At 44.0% G+C, this 11,197-nt stretch overlaps 2 protein-coding genes across 2 annotated transcripts in view; one reads left to right on the forward strand and one right to left on the reverse strand.

Annotated features, from left to right (window-relative positions):
* The window catches only part of hid1a (HID1 domain containing a), a 13,132-nt gene extending 9,129 nt beyond the window's left edge, over positions 1-4,003 (forward strand). Inside the window, exons 14-19 of the mRNA XM_076265959.1 lie at positions 1-110; positions 391-542; positions 985-1,071; positions 1,406-1,497; positions 1,871-2,029; positions 2,247-4,003. The exon at positions 1-110 is cut by the window's left edge and continues 118 nt beyond it. Coding sequence (XP_076122074.1) covers positions 1-110; positions 391-542; positions 985-1,071; positions 1,406-1,497; positions 1,871-2,029; positions 2,247-2,310 — 664 coding nt within the window. The 3' untranslated portion in view covers positions 2,311-4,003. The remainder of the gene's footprint in view (positions 111-390; positions 543-984; positions 1,072-1,405; positions 1,498-1,870; positions 2,030-2,246) is intronic.
* Positions 4,004-5,528: 1,525 nt separating this feature from the next.
* On the reverse strand, positions 5,529-8,676 carry otop2 (otopetrin 2). Its single transcript, XM_076266705.1, has 6 exons — positions 8,301-8,676; positions 7,876-8,012; positions 7,587-7,645; positions 6,999-7,129; positions 5,805-6,622; positions 5,529-5,699 (listed from the first exon to the last, which is right to left on the reverse strand). Exons 1-6 carry the CDS (start codon positions 8,674-8,676, stop codon positions 5,529-5,531), a joined length of 1,692 nt encoding a protein of 563 aa, XP_076122820.1.
* Between the last annotated feature and the right edge of the window lie 2,521 nt (positions 8,677-11,197).

Below are 11,197 nucleotides of genomic sequence, written 5' to 3' on the forward strand. Positions count from 1 at the left end.
GGACACCATCTCCCGGACCAGCTCGCAGGAGACTGTGTCCATGGAGGGCTCCCGCCCGGCCATCCCCGCCGAGCCGGGCACACTGAACGCCAGCCTGGTGGCCATGCCAGGTTCTCTACTCACCCAAACCCCCAACACATCACCAGCACACGATGATCACGACCCATCTGGCCCGTCGATTCTAAGCTTTCCAGCCTACTACCTACACATGAAAGCTTCTACCTATTCCAGTTTTGTTTACTTATAGTTCACTTATGTACATATGACATTTTCCTACAATATCCACACACAGCCACCATCGAAAAAACTCTTGAAAAATGTGTTTTACATCAGTTCTTCGTCCCTGATATCTGCTCCTAAAGCACTGCTATGTGTGTGCTTCTCCTGCAGCCATTGATAAACTCACAGAGAAGTCACAGGTATCGGAGGACGGCACTATGGTGGCACTGCCACGCCTGGACCCTCCCAAGACAAGGGAGGTCGACCCCAGCGCCAGCGCAGGTGCCAGCGACACAGAGTCCAACTCAGGAAGAGACAACGAGGTAAGAAAGGACCGTGTAGGAGTGTGAATGCACTGACTGTGTAGGAGTGTGAATGCACTGATTGTGTAGGAGTGTGAATGCACTGACTGTGTAGGAGTGTGAATGTATTGACTGTGTAGGAGTGTGTATTGTCAGTAGTAGACATACAGTATATATCTATCTATCTAGCTCTCAATCTATCTATCTATCTAGTTGTCTATCTATTTACGTATATATCTATCTCTCTGTCTCTCTATCTAGCTATCTAGCTGTCTATCTATCTATCTATCTATCTATCTATCTATCTATCTATCTATCTATCTATGTATACATTTTATTTTACCTGGTGAATCTCATTGAGATCTTACATCTCTTTTACGTGGGAGCCCTTGGACAACAAATATACAATATTTGATGGTCAGGCATTTGTTGAACTTCGCTGTGACATTTGCTCTCCTGGCAGGATGTTTTTTACACCGAGGCGGAGATGGAGAGACGTCGGCTGTCCAGCGCCTCCTCCGTCTCTTACTGGAACCCTACGCCCGAATGGGTACGCATGCATATGACAGCAGTGGAAAGCCCTGTGTGAAGTCTCTGGTGTACATAGAGATAGAGTGCTAAGCATAAGTCAATACACCCATGCTAAAGTTGACTAAAAAGAGGATTAAAGAGGATTTGTAAATTGATCTTACAGTAATGCCTTTATTACAGTAAGAAAATGAGGAAAAAATCCAACCTTTAAGGACACCAATTTTCTTTGTGAATGAATCGTAAATAAATAAATGTTCTTCCTTAAAATAGAGGGGGCATAAGTAAGAGATAGAGGGGTTGTCCTGTCTACTCGTGAGTTTGCTCAGACCTTTCCTGTGTACATTGGCTCTCAGGTTCTGTCCTGGAAGGCAAAGCTGCCCCTTCAGACCATCATGCGCCTGTTGCAGGTGCTGGTCCCTCAGGTGGAGAAGATCTGCATTGATAAGTGAGGAACACTTCTTGACTGTATCAGTGATATCCACAATGTGCCCACCCTATGCTTGTCAGTGTATGCTGTACTGTATGCTTCTCACTGTAAATCAGATTAAGATTGAGGTTTAAACCTACAGACTGGAGAACCTTTGTATTTGTTTATCTGGGAATTTGATGTTATTTACATTTGTTCGTTTCTATCCCTAAGCATCAAATCCATAGAATTGGTGTTGTTAGTACATTACTTTGAGCTAGGCCTACAGGAACGTGTTCAGTTGGATTTTTTTAATTTTGGTCTGTTGAAGTGGATAAGTGTGACTGTTGTAGTAGAATGATTCAAAACTGTTTGGGTTCAGAATTGTCAGTGTGTTTACTGACCTCTACAGGGGTTTGACGGATGAGTCGGAGATCCTCAAGTTCTTGCAGCATGGCACTTTGGTGGGCCTGCTGCCGGTGCCACACCCCATCCTCATCCGCAAGTACCAGGCCAACGCCGGCACGGCCATGTGGTTCCGCACCTACATGTGGGGCATTGTGTACCTCCGGTAGGTCTGTGGCCTGGTCCTGTATTACGTAATCAGGCGGAATTGAACGTTGTGTGTGTGTGTGTGTGTGTGTGTGTGTGTGTGTGTGTGTGTGTGTGTGTGTGTGAGAGGTTGGGGGTGACAACCTCCACAGTAGTCAACAGTAGATGACTGGGTGTGGGTCTTGTTTTGTCCATAACCTAATGACTAATGACTCTCCTCTTTTTTCCCCTTTAAGCAACGTGGATCCTCCAATCTGGTATGACACGGATGTGCGTCTCTTTGAGATCCAGAGGATGTAGAGTGGAGAAGACCTGTCTGTCCATGACTAGAGGAATGGCCACCCTAGCATGACCCTCCCTCTTAACGCCTGAACCTCAGTGTGTTGCATCTTGCACTCTTCTTTCTCTCTCTCTCTCTCTCTCTCTCTCTCTCTCTCTCTTTCTCTCTCTCTCCCTGCCTGTTTTGTATTGATCTAATCGTTTCTCTATCTCAGTCTAATCTCATGTTACAGTAAGTCATCCATTGTGGCCTACTCCTGGTGCTTTGTGATAGCTTTTCACGCAGGGGGTCAAAATGAGGGTTAGCTCCAGCTAGTTAGCATCTATGGCCGCTACCATCTTTACAAATCCCAACTGACAGGTATTCTCCTCTGGAAACATTTTCACAAACAAGCCAGTTCGGTGCCTCAATCCAGATGGCCACAAATGATGTCATCCATGTGGATTGTCTGATCCTCCCAGATTATAAACGGCCAGATAATTCACCAATCCTTTACATAGTAAAGGTTAAAGTAATCCAAACATACTTTTTTGCCCACCAGTAATGTGGCACCTAATTGGCTTGTCAGATGCCATTTTTAAAGATGGTGGCCGCCCAATTAAGTATGTTTTTAGCTGAAGTACCTAGCCATTAAAAAGGAATGGGGTAGGGAACTCCTCCCTGACTCCAATTATATATGTACCTCCATGTTTTTACCCATCCCAGTTTCCTTTCTCCTGTCTACAGCTCTCTGTCCTCTTTTGGCCTTTGGGACATCAGTCACAACTCACTATTGGCCAACAGGGGGAGTTGTGTTACAGGAGTTATATCTCCCTTTCCTGAATTCAGAGCATCACACACTTTCTATGTAACTCTAATTAATTGTTTGTATTGTTTATCAGCTAAGACTTTTTAAGATAATATATATTGTCTGTATGCTTGCATTTGTGTGTGTGTGTGTGTGTGTGTGTGTGTGTGTGTGTATGTGTGTGTGTGTGTGTGTGTGTGCATGTCTTTGTATGCGTGTGTGTGTGTATGTGTCTGAGTTTTGCCATGAGGCTGGCAGCTTGGCAGTGTCTCAACATTTTTTGTGACTATTATGGGCTGTGAGCTTGCTCTTGTTAGTGTCAGTAGTACAACCCAATGCTGCAGTAGGTCTGTGAGGATGTGTCATATGCTTCAGTAGGCTTACAGGCTTTCCACATTTACCTACAGCTAACACTAACACACACTAATACTGAGTGTGCACTACGTGGATTCATGTTCCGTCGGTCGTTTACATACGGACAAATTGTCAAATGCAAGAAGGAATTGTTTATGTCAACTTGAGATCCCTCTGGCAACTTTTGAATGTTGAAGGTTTTGGACGATAGTACATCTGAACAGGCCTTCTTTACAGAAAGCTAATTATTTTCTGACATGAAGTTCAACATCGATAAAGGCTGTTCAGCCTGAGATACGTAGCTCTCTATGTATAGTGTGTATTCAGCAGATCTAAACCAATGAAGACCATGCGCTTGTGATCTTACTGAGTGCAAACACACAGTTTGAGCTCTCTTTTTAATTAAAGAACCTGATATTGAAATGTGAAAATACTGTTAATTGCACTCTCGAGCCCCATTTTGTCTGCTTTATGATTTGACTTGATATGACCTACTGTAAATACTGTGCTTGAAGTTTAAAGTAGTATTTTTGTCTGAATACAAATATATCATAAATTATTCCTTAACGATGTGGGAGATGTCACTGTGTTTTTATTTTGTGTTTTTTTTCCCCCTTTATAATGATATAAACAGAACATACACACACACAAATCGGAACTTAAATGGCAGTTTGATTAGTAGTTGAGAAGAAAAAGAGGAAGGAGGCTGCCTAAAAATGGAACATGGTGATTAATGAGGGGTGTCCTCAGCTTGTACAGTCACGTACACTCACCATGAGAATGGGGAAAGACTGTGAGGTGAAAGTTAAATACTTACAGTGCATACGGAAAGTATTCACAGCGCTTTTCTTTTCCACATTTTGTTATGTTTCAGACTTATCTTAAAATGGACTCAATTAATTTGTAAATTTGTAAATTTATAAAAAATAAAAGATTGAAATATTCTATTTACATAATAGAGTAAGTATTCACACCCTTTATGACGCTTGTTATTGAGCATCCTACTTCTATCAATGGTCCTTGAGATGCTTCTACAACTTGACTGGAATCCACCTGTGCCTAAATTACGTAATTCATTGGACATTATTAGGAAAGGCACACACCTCTTTATATAAGGTCTCACAGTTGATGATGTATGTCAGAGTGAAAACCAAGCCACAAGGTCGAGAGAATTGTCTGTAGACCTGCAAGACAGGGTTGTGTGAAGATTACACTTCTCTCATCCTCTCAAAGGAACTCTGAATGCCAGTCATAGTGACCATTGGGTCCTTGGTTACCTGTCTGACCAAAGACCTTCATCCCAGATTAGTCAGTTTGGCTAAGCGGCCAGATCTAGGAAGACTGTTGGTTGTTCCAAACCTTTCCATTTGAGAATGATGGAGGCTACTGTGCTCTTGGGCACTTTCAATGCTGCAGAAATGTTCTTGTATCCTTCCCAAGATCTGTGTCTTCACACAACTCTGTCTCGCAGGTCTACGGACAATTCTCTCAACAAAATGTGGAAAAACTGAAGCGCTGTGAATACTTTCCATATGCACTGTAACAGTGGGGAACCCCCATTTTGCCTGAAGAAACCAAACATCTGATTACATAGGCTACTACGCATAATACTGTATATTCATACAGTATAATATCTCTTTACCAAAGGATCAGTGGTTTACTTGCTTTCAAGTGCTTTCAATTGGTTGGCCAATGCTTGTCTGAGGAATACAATGACATTGTTTGAGCTACAATGGGAATTAGAAGGAAAAACAACAGTTACTCATTAACACATATTCCAGGCAAAACATATGTGACAAAAATATGTGAATCTGGTTTTGCAAGTCACCTATTTACATATGTCCATGCACAAAAACAAAACGACAACTGTACAAGGCCATTATCCAACTGTTGCAACACCCACTCTTTGCAGATTAGACTAGGAATATGAGAGAAATAGCACACTAAGTTCCACAGCTTGAAACATTTTTGGTAAGATAAAAACAGCCTGATTGGAATAAAACATCCCACTCCCATTGTCAATGTCATACTGAGGTGATGCCCTGTCCCATATTTATTGTAATGCTGGAGAGGTGACCCCTGGAGAAGGGGTAGAGATCAGGATGTCACATAGACCTCAAACAGTCCAGCCACAGAATGCATACGGTAGAAGATGCTAAACGGCAGGCCAATATTCATCACGGCAACCCACATGTACACCTGGTAGAAATTGAGCCCATGGGGGTTCTCAAACTGTGGCCGGGCACCAAATGCCGGCATGATCCATAACTGTAAACAAGAAGCAATAACCAGTATTATATTATGCTAAATTATTTATGGGTACAATAACAGCTGTTTGTGTGGGGGGAGGATGCACATAGTATAGGAACTCACAGTAATGTTGCAGAGCATCAGATAGGCGAGGACCTCCTTCAGTGCCCGTCTTTTCCAGCAAAGACGCGTGGGGCAGTGGTGCGACTGTGAAACTGTACTGATCCTAATGGGGTCTGGCTTGATATCAAGCTCGGAGTCACTGTGCGAGCGTGTGGCGTGTACGTTGGCGTACACCTCCGGGGCGGCGTTGGTCTGCGCGGGCGGCAGCCGGTGGAGGCCCTCCACGATGAAGCCGTTCTGCAGGCACAGCTGCACGATGGCCAGCAGGGCGCTGGCCAAGTTGAGCGCGTCCACCTCGCTCTGCACGCCCGTGGCCACCACCGCCACGATGGTGAAGTAGCAGATGGCGAACTGGCCCATGGAGGCCCCCAGCAGCAGGCCCACATCCAGGCTACGCGTGGGGTTCTTGCCGGACACGTACTCGCGCCGGTCAAGACCGAAGAGCACCCAGCCGGCCACCGTGGCGGCTGACATGAGCACATAGGCCAGCGAGTTCATGATGTAATGCATGCGCAGCGCCAGCTCACGCTTGGCCGGGTCCTTGTCCTGCACATCCACCTTGTACATGATGAAGGTGACCAGGCCAGCCACCAGCACCAGAAGCCCGCTGATGGGGCCTAGGAGCACGTCTCGCAGGTGGAAGCGCAGTCGGTGGTGGTGGCACCCATCCACTAGGCGCCCCACGTTCTTCCACATCACGTAGGTCATGGCCGAAGCGAACAGGCTGTACTCGATGTTGAAGGGGTACAGGTAGTTAGAGGCCTGCTCGAAGATGCTGCACGCGGAGTGGCTGCACTCACAGTCATCCATTGGACCCACTGCAGGGGGAACCAAATGAAACCGATGTGAGCCAAGGACTTCTCCAAATGTGTGTGCAAATTCAATGAATCTTCAAATGTTAATCACATCAAAAATCATAATACCACTGATACATGTATACTGCTGAAATATGAGGGTTTTTTTTAGATTGCAGGCTAATTGATAATTATTATTGATTTATAAATGTATAATTCCTTCATACTGAAGGAATGGTGTCTTAGACAGAGGCATAAAGCCTCTCCTTTGCCTTAGCAATGCACATTAGCTGATTGACTGATCATTGATGCATGTTAAATCAGGACTGTGTGAAAACAGAAACCTACAGAAATGTGAACTGTGTCATGCCGGATGAACCCTTGTTCCATGTGTGCTCACCTCGCATTGCCGTTCTGTGAGAGGCTTTGCTGCCATTGGATTGAGGAAGCACTGTCTGATGCAGAGACTCTTCAGTCACCGCTGTCATCCACAGCATCAGATTTGTGGACAAAGTCAACATCAGGCCACCACTACATTGAGGTAGACAGACAAATAGACAGACAGACAAACAGACAGGCGCATGTATTTTGATGCACAATCAACTTAGATAAAAAATGTGTGCCCTGTCTATCAGCCAGCAAGGTTTCTGATGTAGTTTTGTCACAGGCATGTGCACTCCACAGAAGAATAGCCTTTACAGCACTATTGAGTTTTTTGCTAGTTGCCATAAACAGAATGTGTGCTTTGTGTACAGTTTCACTGCAATGTGTGCCCATGGCACTTTTATCAAAGTAGGCACACACGTAGGCCCATCCTACCCCATGAAGGAGAGTTCAATGTCAGACAGAGAAAAGGAAGCAATCCTTCCCATAATTCTAAATGAAATCTTAAAGGTCATACACCTCTGTAATCTACGTTTTTTTCCCAACTGGAAGTTCCTGAAATGCTTTGTATCACCGCAGTGTGCAGTGATGATAGCAAACCTACCGTGTTACGTTTCTCTGAAGCTGAACACAATCCTTTGCATGGAGCCAAAGGAAGTATGACTGAAAGAAGGGTGATAAGTTGTCAAAATAGTATATCTAAATGTAACTCATATCAAATAAATACAATATATATTATATATATATATATATATATATATATATATATATATATATATACAGAAACCTGACCATGTGTTCTCATACAGCTGGTGTAGCCACCAGAGATTCTGAAGTGTTAAACCAATTGCTGCTTTATGTTTTACTTTAAGCAAAAACACTAATAGACGTACCTGTACTAAAATGAACACAGCCTGAACAATTGGGAAGACAATCTTAACAGGTGAGTCGCAATGAAGGTAGCCCACATAATTGGCAATCTTAAAGATGTCCATGATTATACTGCATAAGCCAAAAAGAATTAGCCCCCCTGCAAAACACAAAATGCCAGATGGGGTTAGAGGTGTCATGTCTCATCTCTGATCTAGAGGACCTCATGAATGTATGTACGTTTGCGACTGTCATGTTGTCACTGTTAGTGTACATTTGATGAAATTAGTTTTCCTTTTTTTTCCTTTAGAATCAACAATGTGAAGGATTTGAGTTCCATAAGCCACAAAGTTACAGTTGAAAGTAAATCTAAAATCAAGCTACAGTACTCAAACGTATCTCTCTCTCTCTCTCTCATTCTCTCTCTCTCCCCATCCATCCATCTTACCCCTGAGCCAGATGGGACCAGCATGGCCGTCCTTGTAGAGCACAGCGCAGTGTTCGCGGACGGTGTAGAGGGTGTAGTAGAGCATCCAGCAGGTGCTGAGGATCATAATGGTGATGAGGTACAGCTGCAGGTGCGTGGAGGTGATGCTCACCGTGTTGAAGACGCTGGCACTGACCATGGCGCAGCCCAGCAGCAGCGCGTTGAGGGCCACCATTGCCGACACCAGGGAGCTCCAGTTGCAGGCAGGGTCCAGGGAGGCCGGCCCGCCCGTCATGCTCGACCAGATGGACAGGCGGCGATGCCCCGCCACCATGGACGGGCGAGAGACGGGCGGCAACGAGGAGATCCTGGGCTCCTCTTCATCTTTGGCAGTCATCCTGCTGGAGTCAGGAGGGAGTTCTGTAGCCAGGCACATTGTCAGTCTGAAGCAACCCAACTTGTACAGTTCTCTACCTGTTCTCGCCACAAACGGACACTCTACCCATACAGCACTGTTAAAACGCACAGATAACGGTGTTTATTCATTGGAAGCAATCAGCAATGAGAACAGCTCTTGTGATGAGATATGAGGAGCAAATAGTCGCTGATAAGAGCAGATTTCATCTACCAACAAATGCTGGCCTTTTATTCACCTATCTCAGGTGCAGCCCTGGGTTTCGGTCTCTTTGCGTATACACATCCTATCGTTTTTAATATTCTCTGTGTAAATTTGGAATGACGAAACCATTAATCATATGAGTGTGTTTCTGTGGGCTCACCCAGGCCACCCTACCCTCAGGAGTACACGCTCTTCCCTCACCACGGCACAAGCACAATGCACAAACGTGATCAAAGCTTCATAAACCTCTCCAAGATTGGCACAAAAGGTATTGGTCAGACAGACTTGCTAAGCTAAAGAACATGTAACAAAAACAGGTTTGTATTCGGATGCTGGTGTCTCTTACCTGTGCAGACGTGTGTTGGCTGATGTGTGTGGAAGAGGTCATCGGACCCTCCATGGCATTTATACCCACAGAGGTGTCCACAAAAATTTACGACAGCTACATAAAACTAGAGTGTCATAAAATCAATAGACACTATCTATTTATTTGTACATATATCTTATAGAACTTGAAATCTCCAGATCACACGTTCCCATCATCCAGTACACATTGTATTAATTTATGTAGAGTTATCTAAGTTGTTCGAATCCCCCTCAGCTTTGAGAAAAAGGCAGTGCACAATGAGAAGAACTCTCCCAGTCTTAGGTTGAGCTGGAGGCAGACAACAAACAGAATGGAATGTAGATTGATGCCACAAATTAGAACAATTATGACCTCATATTAGATTCTTTTGAATGATGTTTGGAAGGTGAGATTTGTAAGTCAGTTTGCTTGATTAAAAAAAGAAAGAAATAGGCCTAAATCATAGGCTACAGAAAAAAACAGTAACAACCTAGTGATGTCTCATAATAATGGCTGTCTCCAAATAAATGAATCTCTTTAATCTTGAATTTGGCATTTCCATGCAATAAATGAATGTAAAGATGTGACATGACTGCAAAGCCAACAGTAGTCATACCTCCATCATCAAGTTTGCAGATGACAGAGTGATCTTGGGCCTGATTAGTAACAACAATGAACAGCTCTACTTGGATCAAGTTGATGAGGTGGCACAGGTGTGTCAATCTAACAGCTTGACACTGAATATCACTAAAACCAAGGAAATGGTAGTGGATTACAGAAGGCAGCAGCAGAACTACAGTTACACCCCACTAATGATCAGCGGGCAACCTGTAGAGAGAGTCACAAGTTTTAAATACCTTGGTGTCCACATTACTGAAGACTTAACATGGACTGTTAACACTCAATATGTTCTGAAGAAGTCCAGACAACGACTCTACTTCCTTCGTCAGCTAGCAAGTTTCTACATCCAGAATGAAGGTCTTCTACACTTCAGCGGTTGAGAGTGTTCTACGGTAGCATCATCACCTGGTATGGGAACTCCACAGTTAGAGATTGTAGTACTCTGCAGAGAGTAGTGCGATCAGCTGAACGTACTATAAGAACTCAACTCCCTGCTCTACAAGATATCTATTCCAGAAGAGTACTCCTAAGAGCCCAAAAGATTCTGAAGGACTCTTCTCATCCTAACAATGGATTATTCCTACCGCTGAAATCAAGAAGACGCCTATGTAGTCACAAAGCCAGAACTAAGAGACTCAGGAGAAGTTTTTATCCCCAGGCCATCCGAACTCTGAACTCACACTATACTGACTTTGCATACATTCACTCCTCAGCACTCTCAAACATTTCCCAACTCTGAACTCACACAATACTGACTTTGCACCCCCCCCCCACACACACACACACACCTACATGACTTTTAGCACTTTTACATCCCTCTCCCTATGCTACAGACCTTTTATTTATTTTCTTATTTCATCACACGTCAAAACACACACACACACACACACACACACACACACACACACACACACACACACACACACACACACATACATATCTGACTTTCTCCAACTTTTGCACATCTCCATAGAACTTTTTATTTATTATTTTTGATTTCTCCTCCATCTATCTACCCATGTCCTTGATTGCCTAGCCTTTCTGCCCCCACCCCCCACACACACACTTACATCATCACTGTCATCACCTCACATACACACCGTCCCCTTAGAATTATAGGGTTCTATCTACGTTCTGAGTAGTTCTGAGATATTGAGCTTCAAAGTCTTAGAATTCCATAGACTTATACTGATAAGTGTCATCACCTCACATACATACAGCACACTGCTTGCTACAGTAAGCCTCCTTTACATACTTGCTGCACACTGCCCCCCCCCCCTCCCTACATACACAGCACATTGTCTTCAGGATCTTCTCCAACACACATCCTCT

Source organism: Alosa pseudoharengus, unplaced genomic scaffold (genome assembly GCF_046254945.1).
Source record: "Alosa pseudoharengus isolate Yale_2024_CS ecotype anadromous, Long Island Sound unplaced genomic scaffold, YU_APseudo_1.1 YU_APseudo_1.1_scf_4, whole genome shotgun sequence".
Taxonomy (NCBI): domain Eukaryota; kingdom Metazoa; phylum Chordata; class Actinopteri; order Clupeiformes; family Clupeidae; genus Alosa; species Alosa pseudoharengus.

What these genes read in the sequence shown, in the direction of transcription:
- otop2 (XM_076266705.1), bottom strand. Translation starts at nt 8,676, where the DNA reads ATGACTGCCAAAGATGAAGAGGAGCCCAGGATCTCCTCGTTGCCGCCC. An exon ending in TGGTCCCATCTGGCTCAGGG is followed by an intron (nt 8,013 to 8,300) that starts GTAAGATGGATG and finishes TGTGTTTTGCAG; the next exon opens with GGGGGCTAATTCTTTTTGGC. An exon ending in CTGTGTTCATTTTAGTACAG is followed by an intron (nt 7,646 to 7,875) that starts GTACGTCTATTA and finishes CCCTTCTTTCAG; the next exon opens with TCATACTTCCTTTGGCTCCA.